At 37.9% G+C, this 11,451-nt stretch overlaps 1 protein-coding gene across 1 annotated transcript; it reads left to right on the top strand.

Annotated features, from left to right (window-relative positions):
* Positions 1–525: 525 nt before the first annotated feature.
* LOC140157013 (importin subunit alpha-1-like) lies at positions 526–10,779 on the top strand. The gene is made up of 12 exons (XM_072180068.1): positions 526–705; positions 1,140–1,268; positions 1,921–2,009; positions 3,046–3,141; positions 4,241–4,413; positions 4,714–4,796; positions 5,323–5,517; positions 5,894–5,962; positions 6,671–6,904; positions 7,835–8,017; positions 8,836–8,985; positions 9,621–10,779. Exons 1-12 carry the CDS (start codon positions 646–648, stop codon positions 9,717–9,719), a joined length of 1,560 nt encoding a protein of 519 aa, XP_072036169.1. The 5' UTR covers positions 526–645; the 3' UTR covers positions 9,720–10,779.
* Positions 10,780–11,451: the final 672 nt, after the last annotated feature.

The following is an 11,451-nucleotide window of genomic DNA, read 5'->3' as shown; positions in this document are numbered from 1 at the left end:
ACATGAAAACATTAGTTGTCGAGTGAAAATTTGCAAAAATTTTTTTTTAAATATGTGAATTTTCTCAGAAAAATACATTACCGTACGTTTTTTGACGAAATTTGAATAGAATAAAGGCATGATTTGCTAGCGTAAATTACCATCAAAATGTTTGGTCGGGGTGACGTCACAAAGGGGAAAGAGCTGGATGCAAAACCGATGATGCAAACTCTGCCATGCTGCAGTGTTCGAAACACCACAAGCATACATGCAGATGCATGTAACTTTGACTCTGTGCATGTAGAATTTGGGAAAATAGGCCAATTTTTAGGAAAAAATCAGAGTTGTACTGTAAGTTTTATTTTGTGTTTTGACCCCTGAACTTGAGCTCTGAAATGTTCACAAGTGCTCGATGTACAAACGCTCATTTTTTACGATAGCGTATCGTGCATTTGCAAGCGTGTTTGCCACAAATTGGTCAATTGTAATGTAGCTCAGCCCATGTGGTATAAGAGGTTTAGCTTGAATCGGTGATTAATCGCACAATATCTTTTTCTTTTTTTCAGATCGCAATCTTGCAAATTAGCTTTAGATCGAACGTTAGTCTTTTGCAGGCAAAACCATTTTTCTTTCTACATATCAACTTCAAACCATCACACAGTAAGCATGCCTGGAATTGAGAACAATCGTCTAAATTCTTTCAAGAACAAAGGAAGAGGAAATGATGTAAGTACATGGTAGGGCTGCCTGGGCATATTTTTGAATTGTAAAAGATACTGAAAATTACGAGAAAAAAACCAATCAAGTATGAAATCAAGAAATTGGCGACAACTTTATTTTTATTTTCTATATTTTGACAAGTTGACAGGTAATTTTCTAATTATATGCATGAAAAGTTTTCAGATACAGTAAAGAGCTATAAAGTGTCCCCACTATGCCTCTGGCATGCCAGTCCCCCTATTTTTTAGATATGCCCTTGAAGTCCAATTTGACATGGTTTTAATATTTAAAAAAAGTGAATGTCCGACTGGCAGGAAACAAATTTTGTTTTGTTGATGACCAATCAAGTAGGGCAACTGAACTGACCCCTGGTCAGTAAACCCCTCCCCCCCCCCCTTCTTGCACACTTCACACAAAATTGATGTATTTGATATTCACAGGAGATGAGAAGGAGAAGGGCTGATGTCTCGGTAGAGATACGCAAAGCACGCAAGGATGATCAGCTGCAGAAGAGGCGTAATATCATCGTTGACGAAGAGCCACCCAGTCCACTTCAAGAACAAAAACAGGTAAGTTCGCTCAATTTTTTTGTAATCAATAATAAATTTCAAAATAAATGGAACATTGTGAAAACAATAGTATTCTTAAAGGCTTGAAAGGGGAAGAATATTTTGAATGCGAAACCACCCAAATTTTTGCCCGACAATAATCAAACAAAGATTCTCGGATAGACCTAGCTCATCCCAAAGCATGTGGAGAAGTCTTGTGACATCGCCTATTCCAAATTTGTATGGTATAAGGCCCAAAAAAAAGTTTGTTTGCTGTAGCGCATGCGCATTTCGTTTTTGACGGCTTTATTGTGCGCATTTGAATTTTGTTTTCACTTGCAAAGAAAACCAGGAAAAGTCGCCAAAAAAAATATATAACACTACTGGAGTAAACATTTACACATTACACAACAAATGAGCGTAGTGAAAAACTACTGCAGGTTAAAAGGGGGTCATAAATATTCTTGAATATGAAGAAATATGATTTTTATTTTTGTGTGTCGGAGAAAGCCACTGTAAATTCCCATTCCAATTTGCAGCGAAAAGGGCATTTTTTCCATTTCAAGACAACAACAAAACTCATTTTGCATTTGGCTTTTTGGATCTGCTACAGGAAACAAACATGTTTTTTTTTTAAATACTAATTGACATAAATTTGTTTCATTTTATCCAGCCCACAGTGGCAATGACCATTCCAGAAATCTGTCAGAAGATGAAGAGCAAGAATGCTTCCACATTATTTCAAGCTGTGCAATCTGCAAGGTAAAGTATAAATATACACAAAACTTAAATACCCTTAAAAAGAACCACTGGTACCACAAGCCCTATGGTACATTGGTTGGTACGTCGCGACCCGTTGGTATACAAATATTAACTGTCTATGAGTGTGATGGTGAAATGTAATCACGAGGTGAAAGATGGATTGTTCCATTCCACGAGCTGGAACGCAGCGAGTGGAATGGAACAATCCATCTTTCACCGAGTGATTTTTTTCGACCATTACACGAATTTGAGACAGTTAATATTTGTTTTATATCACTCATGTATAAATTCTATTACTAAAATACTATTTAAGGTAGGAAATACATTTTTTCATCAACATAACACCATGTTTCGCCATGATATACTTCTCATTTTGGGGTCCACCCCATAACTAAATCGGCGAGTCCAAGAGTCAGCGCACGGCTTTGCGCAGGCGCACTACGGCAGAGCACATGATGGTAAAGACTATCATACGGACAGGGTGATAGTAAAAATGATAAACGGTAATCAACCAATGAACTGTCTAGAATTTATGTACGAGTGAAATAAGGCCGTATAAAATTAATGTTTTGGTTCTCGTCCAGAGGATTTTCATGAATTGATGAGGGAGGGAGGTGTTTTTTTGTTTTTGTTTTTTTTTCCAATGTAAAATTAGCATTGTCAGTAGTTTTCGGTCTTCTCCAACAGTGCTCGAGGAAACGATGAGGCCCTTTTTTTTTTTTTTTCAAATGTGAGATTCTGAGGATAAACCCCTAGAGTACCACAAAAAGACTTGGAAGTGATGCTTGTTCTCTAATAAACTTATTTATATGTATGAAGATTTCATAAATCATTCCAAAGTCTTAAAAATCTGACAAATCCCAGAAATTGAGGAGGAGGGGCGAGAACCAAAATATTAATTTTACACGCCTAATACATCCTGCCACATGCTGGTAAAAGACTTCTTGAAGAAGTATTATTTTGATAATAAAAGGTTACATTAAAATGTGAAATTGCCTGAAAATCATTGATTGAAACTTTTTTGTATGTATTTCAGGAAAATGCTGTCCAGGGAACGTCATCCACCCATTGATGCCATCATCGAAGCAGGGCTGGTGCCAAGATTTGTGGAAATCCTCGACAGGTTTGACAAGTAAGTACCGTACTACTAAACTTTAAAAGAGAATGAAATTTGAACAAGTACAAGATTAGGCTATGATTTTGGCCAAGTTTACAGTGCAAATTTTATTGGGCAGTTGGCACAGCTTCGGATCGTCAGCTCGGAAGTACTTGCATACATATCATACATACACATGTTTTGTTGTGCCAGGTGAATTGAACTCTGAACTCTTCACATTTTCAGTTAAAGGTCCGTAACCCGATCGACAGCATCATCCCCCCGATTTTTTTCATTGTTGATGAGGTTTTAGTATCACATAATAGATACTATTTTTCTCATTACTATCCTGAAATTTGACGCTCAAGTCGATGTATTTCCGGAGAAATCATGAAACACAGCGGCTTTTACAGGTATACCAGTTTGTAAACAATGGTAAATACTTTGAATTCTGGGCGGGAATCATGAACGAAATAGCTTCGTAATATCAGTCGCCTCAACAGCTACTTTGGTTTCGCGTCGTCATACACATTCTGTGAAAAAGCGAACCACACTAACTGCTGAGGAGAGCGTCTAGACGGTGTGCCGTATTTAATTATAAAATTTCCACGATGGAGGCAGCGGGCCGATTAGCTCAGTCGGTTAGCGCTGCGATCATGTTTCTACCGAGAGGTAATCGGTTCAAAATCCGGTGTAGGAAAGTTTTTTTTTCCTCTCCATTTTTAACCCAAACTTTTTTATATTCATTTGAAATGTACATATTGCAAGGGGAAATATATTTTGTTTCCTTTTTTTCTGAAACGGTACGAAAAAAACAAATTGTTTTCGTTCAATACGGGCCGGGCATTGACAGCATCACAGCATTAAATTCGTCATACGAACGGAAATGGTTGTTGTTGCTTGCCTACCCAGAATGCAATTCACGTATACCAAGGTATTGGATTGCAAATTTGGCTATTTATTCACATTTACGCCGAAAATGCTCTCGTTTTTTCACAAAGCAGCATAAAGGGGGCGATATTTGATATTATTATGTAATTTTAAAGACAATCCATATCCAAAACCAATAGGGTTACCCCCTTTAATGTACTTTTTGATTTTGTATAACAAATCGCTGTCAATATTCTTCCTGCAGTCCCGATCTTCAGTTTGAGGCTGCATGGGCATTGACCAACATTGCTTCTGGCACAGCAGAACAGACACAGTGGGTGGTCGACCAAGGGGGCATTCCAGCATTCATCAAGCTCCTATCGTCTCCTGCAGCCACTGTCAGCGAACAGGCTGTGTGGGCACTTGGAAACATTGCAGGTTAGTGAAGCACATACAAAATTTAATTTTTTAACATTATTAAAACTTGTGCAGGTATCGGGAAAAACTTGTGCCACATCAGAAATGGGCTAGTCCAGTTAAAATCCATAAAAAGACTTAATTTTCCATAGGGTGGTGTATGGATTTCAACCGGAATAGCCAAAATGGTTGTGGTGCCAACAATGAGGTTGTGTTATCTGAAGGAGAAAACATTTAACAAAGTCTACCTTCATCAGAAATTCAGAATATTTGTTTGCATATTTCTCAAGTGTTTTTGTTTTCTACCACCCTTTATTTTAGGCGATGGTCCAAAGATGCGAGACATAGTAATCAGACATGGCATCCTCAAACCTCTTCTAGAACTCATCACACCATCTCAAAAGGTAAAGATAAAACCAGGAATGGACAAATTTATCTGAAGATACAAGCTAATCTGACCTCTTTATTAACATGCATTTTTCTGTTTCAACAAAAGTGTACCAAAAATGCAGCTTTTGTCGCAAAGGACAATTGCACAGGAAAGTGTCAAAACTGATCTTTACATAAATGTGTGGGGTGGTGCACTTTGAGAATTCACCACCCTGTGGGTACACATAATTATTACACAGCCCCTAAGATCTCTACATTATTGCAGTAGGTCTCTTGCCCTTAGTTTTGAAAGACTTGGTGGTGGGAATAGCAAACTACCAGAGCTCTGGCTCATTTTATATCGAAACTATTACGTAGTTTTATCAAGAAAGCACAGATATTCACTGCTGCAGCAGCAATAATAGGATCTTTTTCATCTTGTTTGTTTCATCTCTAAACCTGGGACACTCAATCAGTTGAAAACACAAATCATCTGTTCTTGGGGCCTATCTCTCCTAAAAATTGTTCAAAATGTTAATCAAATATCATTCCATTTCACAGCCTTCCTACCTTCGTAACGTCACATGGACATTGTCCAACTTGTGCCGCAACAAGAGCCCGCCTCCTCCCGATGAGGTAGTGGTCGGCGTGCTACCAGCATTGGGCAACCTCATCCACCACTGCGACAAGGAAGTCTTGGCCGACGCTTGCTGGGCGTTGTCATACCTCACAGATGGTTCCAACGAAAGAATTGAGGTAAAAGGTGTACAAAATCAATTGGGGTTTCAACTCACAATTATAGAATTGATTTGAAGTCCATGCTAGTGAGAATCTGTACTTGCATGAAACATGTTCATGGCAAAGACAATTTTGTAAAATGTGGTTTGCCATAGACGTCAACATTCATAAAGGAGCTGTAGTTTGTACATAAATGTTTATAGCTCAGAACTCTTTTGGTTTGCCCACCTTGAATTTTTTATTCACTTTATTGTGCTGAACAAGGTGTAGTCAAATTTCTGGTCAGATCATTTTGAGAACAAATGACTCCCAACATTTTCTGTTACTTGCAACAAACAAACTTAAGTAAAAATCTGAATTATGTTTTATAAATTGTTTTCTTTTTTTTTTACAGCTGGTAGTGAGATCAGGTGTGATTCCCAGACTTGTACAACTCTTAGGCTGTCAAGAAATTACAGTTGTGGTAAGTACATGCCAGGCTTGTTCCTTCTAACATCACTTTTCTACAGCAGGGGTTTCCAGCCAGTGTGGTAGAAATTACTAACCATCCCATTATGTAAAATGTTGGTCACCCCTTGACCCTCTCCACGTGGGTATCGACTGCAGACAAGTTTTTAACAAATTTCAGAATTGTAAATTTTCTTGACCATATGTGACATGATCAAGGGGAATGAGTCACATGTCGGCAAATTTCAATTAGGAAGTTTTTTACACCATTTTCTGGCAGTTTATGAATGCTACATTTTGATGCAAATCCCATCAAAATCGGACATCTGGTTACCGAGTTTCAAGCAATCAATGGCTGAAAACAATATAAATCAAAAGAATTTGAACACCGTTTTTACCAATATCTCAAAAACAATATTAGCAACATCCGACTCATTCCTCTTGATCATGTCACGTATTTGGAATCGACATGAAAATGCATTTAAATCGGTATACAAGCCCAGTATTTTGCTTGGAGGCTCTTTGAGATGGCTCTTTAATATTTTGAGAAAATATCTCAAAAACTTTTGGCCAGCACGCAGAGCAGTCAAGTAAACAAGTACAGGGGCTAATTGCAAGACGATAGTTATTTCTTGCCTTGTTGTAGCAGAGAGATACTACTGCAAAAGACATATTCCAATGATCAGTACTAACGGAACAAGCCACTATCTGATTTGTATTACAGACCCCAACATTGAGAGCTCTCGGCAACATCGTCACAGGCACAGATGACCAGACGCAGGCGGTGATAGATGCAAAGGCTCTGCCCTTGTTCGGTAGTCTCCTGAGACACAACAGAAATAACATCCAGAAGGAATCATGCTGGACAATCAGTAACATCACCGCAGGCAACATCCAACAGATACAAGCTGTAGTGGACGCAGGGTTACTGGAACCAATGGTGCAAGTACTTGCAAAGGTATGTATTCACAAAACTTGTCAAAGAATCGAACCTGGCAAAACATGCAACGCAAAAGTACAAGCTAGGGCAAGCCAGTTTTGATCATTTTGTTTTGATGAATCCAAGAATGTGAAAATATTGGATCCAAAACATTTAATGCTTTATGCCCAATATTTATTACAAGTTAGAATTGTGACTTATCTACATCTTGTCCAATATTTTAAGACAAGTGAAAAATCTGTCATGTTAACACACTAATCAAATGCAATACATCTTTATGCCAAGCCTTGAAATAAGCAGACTGGAACCAGGAGAAATTTGTTTTTGAACATTGCGCCTGGTTCACTGAGATTTTACAACAACCAGGAGCAATTTCTGAAGAAACAGGAGCAATTTACAAATAGTAATCCTTTTCTGCATATAAGGGACCGATCGTTATTTACGGCAGGGGGGGATGGGTGTTTTGGCAAAAATATCGACAAAAATTTCGCGTTCCCCTCGCGTCCGCTCAAAATTTTCGCGTTCCCCTTGTTTTCCCAATTTTCTCCATTTAAAATTTAACAATCCTCCTCCTGGTTCAACTAAAATTTCAGGTTCCCCCCTCAAGACCACAAAAAATTTCGTGTTCCCCCTAAATTTACCCATTCCCCCCCTGCCATAAATAACGATCGCTCCCTAATACCAGCACTGCTGTATCAAGTGCAAAACTGGAACCAGGAGCCATTTGTTCTAGAAAATTACTCCTGGTTCATGTGAAATGTACAAGGACCAGGAGCAATTGGTGGCTTTACGAGAGCAAATTTTCCCCCCGCGCCCGCTTATTTCAACTTCAAGGCTTGCTTTATTTATGCACACAGTCAACTCTCAAGGAAGCCAAATTGACTATAAATATGCATCGGTTGTGAATTATTAAAAGTTGTCTAATCTTACATTTTTTTTTTCATTTAGGGCGACTTCAAGAGCCAAAAGGAAGCCTGCTGGGCGATCACCAACTTGACGAGCGGAGGATCCGTGGAGCAGGTGGTCCTGGCAGTGCAGGCCGGCTGTCTGAAGCCACTCATCGATCTACTCAGTGTGAAAGACTGCAAGATAATCATGGTTATTCTGGAGGCCATTGGTAACGTCATGGCGGTGAGTAAAACATTTCCATTCAAATCTTCTGCGACAGTTGCATGCATACAAAATTCAGGGAGTCTGCATTCTCCCAAGAGGTTTAAGCACTAATTTATTTATCATATGCCTTGAGTCTTTATGAGGCACTTGCCTTATGAGGTTTTGTACTGTACTCTTTGACTTGAATCGCAACAGCTTTCAAAAACAAAATTGCCAAGGCAATTTTGTACTCTATTATTCATTAGAGGGATGTGACCCTATCTACAGCCTCATCCCCCATTTCTCTTGTTCTAAAACTGTGATTTTGGTAGCTAACATTTTTCTCATTTGCCTGGGAAAATGTAATGCTCCAGATACATTTCGTTAGATGGTGTGAGTTGTGAAGTATGCACTATCCTATGGGCATTGTTTATATACTTTGGTTCACCTCAAATTCGGTAGTGACGTTGATGCTTTTTCGCGGCTGCGCCGCAAGCGTGCCAACAAGCCGCCTATGTACGCGGGCGTGTACACTCAGCACGTTTAACTTTATGCGCGCGATGCGATACTACGGCAAGCAAAATACGCATATACGTCACTACCAAACTTGAGGTGAACCAAATTATAGGAACACGGGTTTTGTTTTCATATCAAAATCACCGGAGCAAAACAGCTCAAAATTAAATAGAACATGAAAATTCAGATCGAGCCCCTTTATTAAAAAAGTAAAATGTCATTTTCTTGTACGGGTTTTGTTTTCATATCAAAATCACCGGAGCAAAACAGCTCAAAATTAAATAGAACATGAAAATTCAGATCGAGCCCCTTTATTAAAAAAGTAAAATGTCATTTTTCAGGCTGCTGAGAAGCTTGGGAAGTTGGACAATGCCTGCCTGTCCATTGAGGAAGCTGGAGGTCTAGACAGGATTGAAGCTTTGCAAGAACATGAGAATGAGAATGTCTACAAGGCTGCTCTTGAGTTGGTGGAGAAGTACTTCTCCGAGGAGGTAAGAGGCTCATTTGTACAAGTTTGCATTGTTTGCAGCAATAAAATAAAAGATATGCAAGATTCACTGAATGCCACATTGGGAATGTTTGCTGCTTTACCGTAACAAACCCATGATATTGTTGGTTAGTTAAATAGTGAACGCATTTACACAAGTAAACACCAAGTTGAGCAAATTGAAGGCTGCATGGTCAAGAGTGATTTACATGCCTGGTTTTGCAGGCCTACATCTTCTCACTTCCAAACGAGTGATTCCAACGAGAGGTAGAATCAAAGAGTACAGACTCAGTTATGTTTAAATATGTGTTGCTCATGGAGGGAAAATGGTATACCTTCAATGTCCTTCATTAATATGAATATAAAGAATAGTGTACAAACAGCTTGGCAAACATAATATAGATGTAAAGTTATCGTTCAGTGTTGCTGGTACACTATTTTGCCCTCCTTCAGGAGCAACAAACCAATATGGCCGGTTTACCCTAGTGTTGCACACCGGCAGTACTCTTTGGGGTACAATCTCTTTGTATTCCAATCACATATAATACCTAAAATAACATGCAGCAGAACTTTGTAACCAATTTTCTTATAAAATGTGCACACATTCATATAAATTCTTTTACCATTATTTCATTGCAGGGTGACGAGGTTGAGGAGCTGGCTCCTGAGACAGAAAATGGCGGTTACCAGTTCAACCCCCAGACGGCTGCTATCCCAACAGGAGGCTTCAACTTCTAAACTGGAAATTTATACAATTACAATATTTATGCAGATATAAAAACTGAAGTACATGTACTAACTTTCAAAACAATGGCTTCCTAGTACAAGCAAAAACATAATCTGGAGGATGAACCAGGTTAAGAATTTTAATACATTTTTGAAATTTTATAATTGAACAAAATGTTCCCAAAAGAAAACTTTACAAATTTTGAAAACTTTACAAATGTTGCCTGTAATGCATTTTACTATTTGCGATTTTCAAGAAATTATAAAAACAAAATTATAGGCTGGCCTCTTATACATATTTGGGCTTTTCTCTCAATCAAGATTTGTATGTAGCAATCCAATGCATTTTTAGTCCAAATATGGAAAACTTGTTTCATCCTTGCCAAAAATTATGTAAAAGTGAAAAAAAAAAGTTTTTAAAAAAATGGCAAATTGCACAAAAAAATTGAAAAGAAAACATTTTAAGGTGTTAATTCTATATTGATAAATCGTTATAAACCATGTTTTGTTTCATAGCAATATCTATTTTTTATGTTGAAATCAAGAACGAAAACTTACAAAACAAATTGCAGGTGCAATTTACAAACTTTATTTTGCAAAATTATCGAACATTCCTCATCAATTATCATCTTGCTTCAGTATTGTTTAATCTTAAATGCATTATTTTCTTCCACAGGTTAATGAAGTCTGGCCACATAGCATTTGTACAGTTGCGCTGTAAAAAGCTGCATTGCGTGCGTGTACAGTATTTATTGTTTGCGCGCGTAGCCAGTTTAGAATATGGGGAAATCATTCCAACTTCTGATATTTAGGATTTTGGTGAATGACATAACATTACAGATGAAATTGAATTTGCAGATTAATTTTTTTTCCCAATATTTTAATTCTGGCATCATAACTTGTGGCCAGTCATCAATTCATATTGAATGTGCGCTGCGATATGTGCATTATGTATAAAAGAGATTTATATAAAAACAACTTGACTGTTATACTATAAGTGTCTGTCAAATGTCAAACTGCTACAAGTAGTAGTGCAAAATAAAATCTTATAGAAAAAGATGGAAAATACAAACTTTTGCCTCATTTGATCATTTCTTTGGTATTCTCAACTTTAGTATTCGCACACAATGGCCAAATCAACTATTCGCCAGCGAAGTATTACGTGTTAATCCGATTATCACTATGTCAACTGGATCATGCTTTTGGTCCTGCACCACGATCGGAAGGATCGCTACAAAGTCTATGGCATGTACTATTAATTCCAAAAGGTGTGTGATCCAGTTACCAGGGAGTTTTGTATATTGATTGTTGCGCTGAGAGGCTGCACTCATTCTGTGCTCTGTGAATTATCATCTTTTTAACAGGCACAAGGCTCAAATCTGACAAGTTTTTGCCATCATCTTGTCTGATTAACATCATAGATACTGCTGAACCAAATTTTTTGATATGATTCTGCCAGAATTTTCCACAATTTGAGGATTTTGTTGCTGGATTTGACTGTCTTATGTGTACAGAAGTATTAGGATCTCTACTTGCAGTTCAACATGCATGTAGTTATTTTTGGAATATTGACTTCTACAGTTTATTTCTTGACTGCTAATCACGTTGTTATGATGGAGGTGCCAACTCAAGTACCCACTTATTCCAGGGATTGTTTACTACAGATAAATGAAACTGTGAAACTGGACAAGAGGTTGAATCACCTTCCAAGTGGTGTCTTTCAGACCCTTTGCTCAATGGATTT

This window comes from Amphiura filiformis, chromosome 7, assembly GCF_039555335.1.
Source record: "Amphiura filiformis chromosome 7, Afil_fr2py, whole genome shotgun sequence".
In the NCBI taxonomy this organism is placed as follows: domain Eukaryota; kingdom Metazoa; phylum Echinodermata; class Ophiuroidea; order Amphilepidida; family Amphiuridae; genus Amphiura; species Amphiura filiformis.
This window is presented reverse-complemented; position numbering and strand designations above follow the sequence as displayed.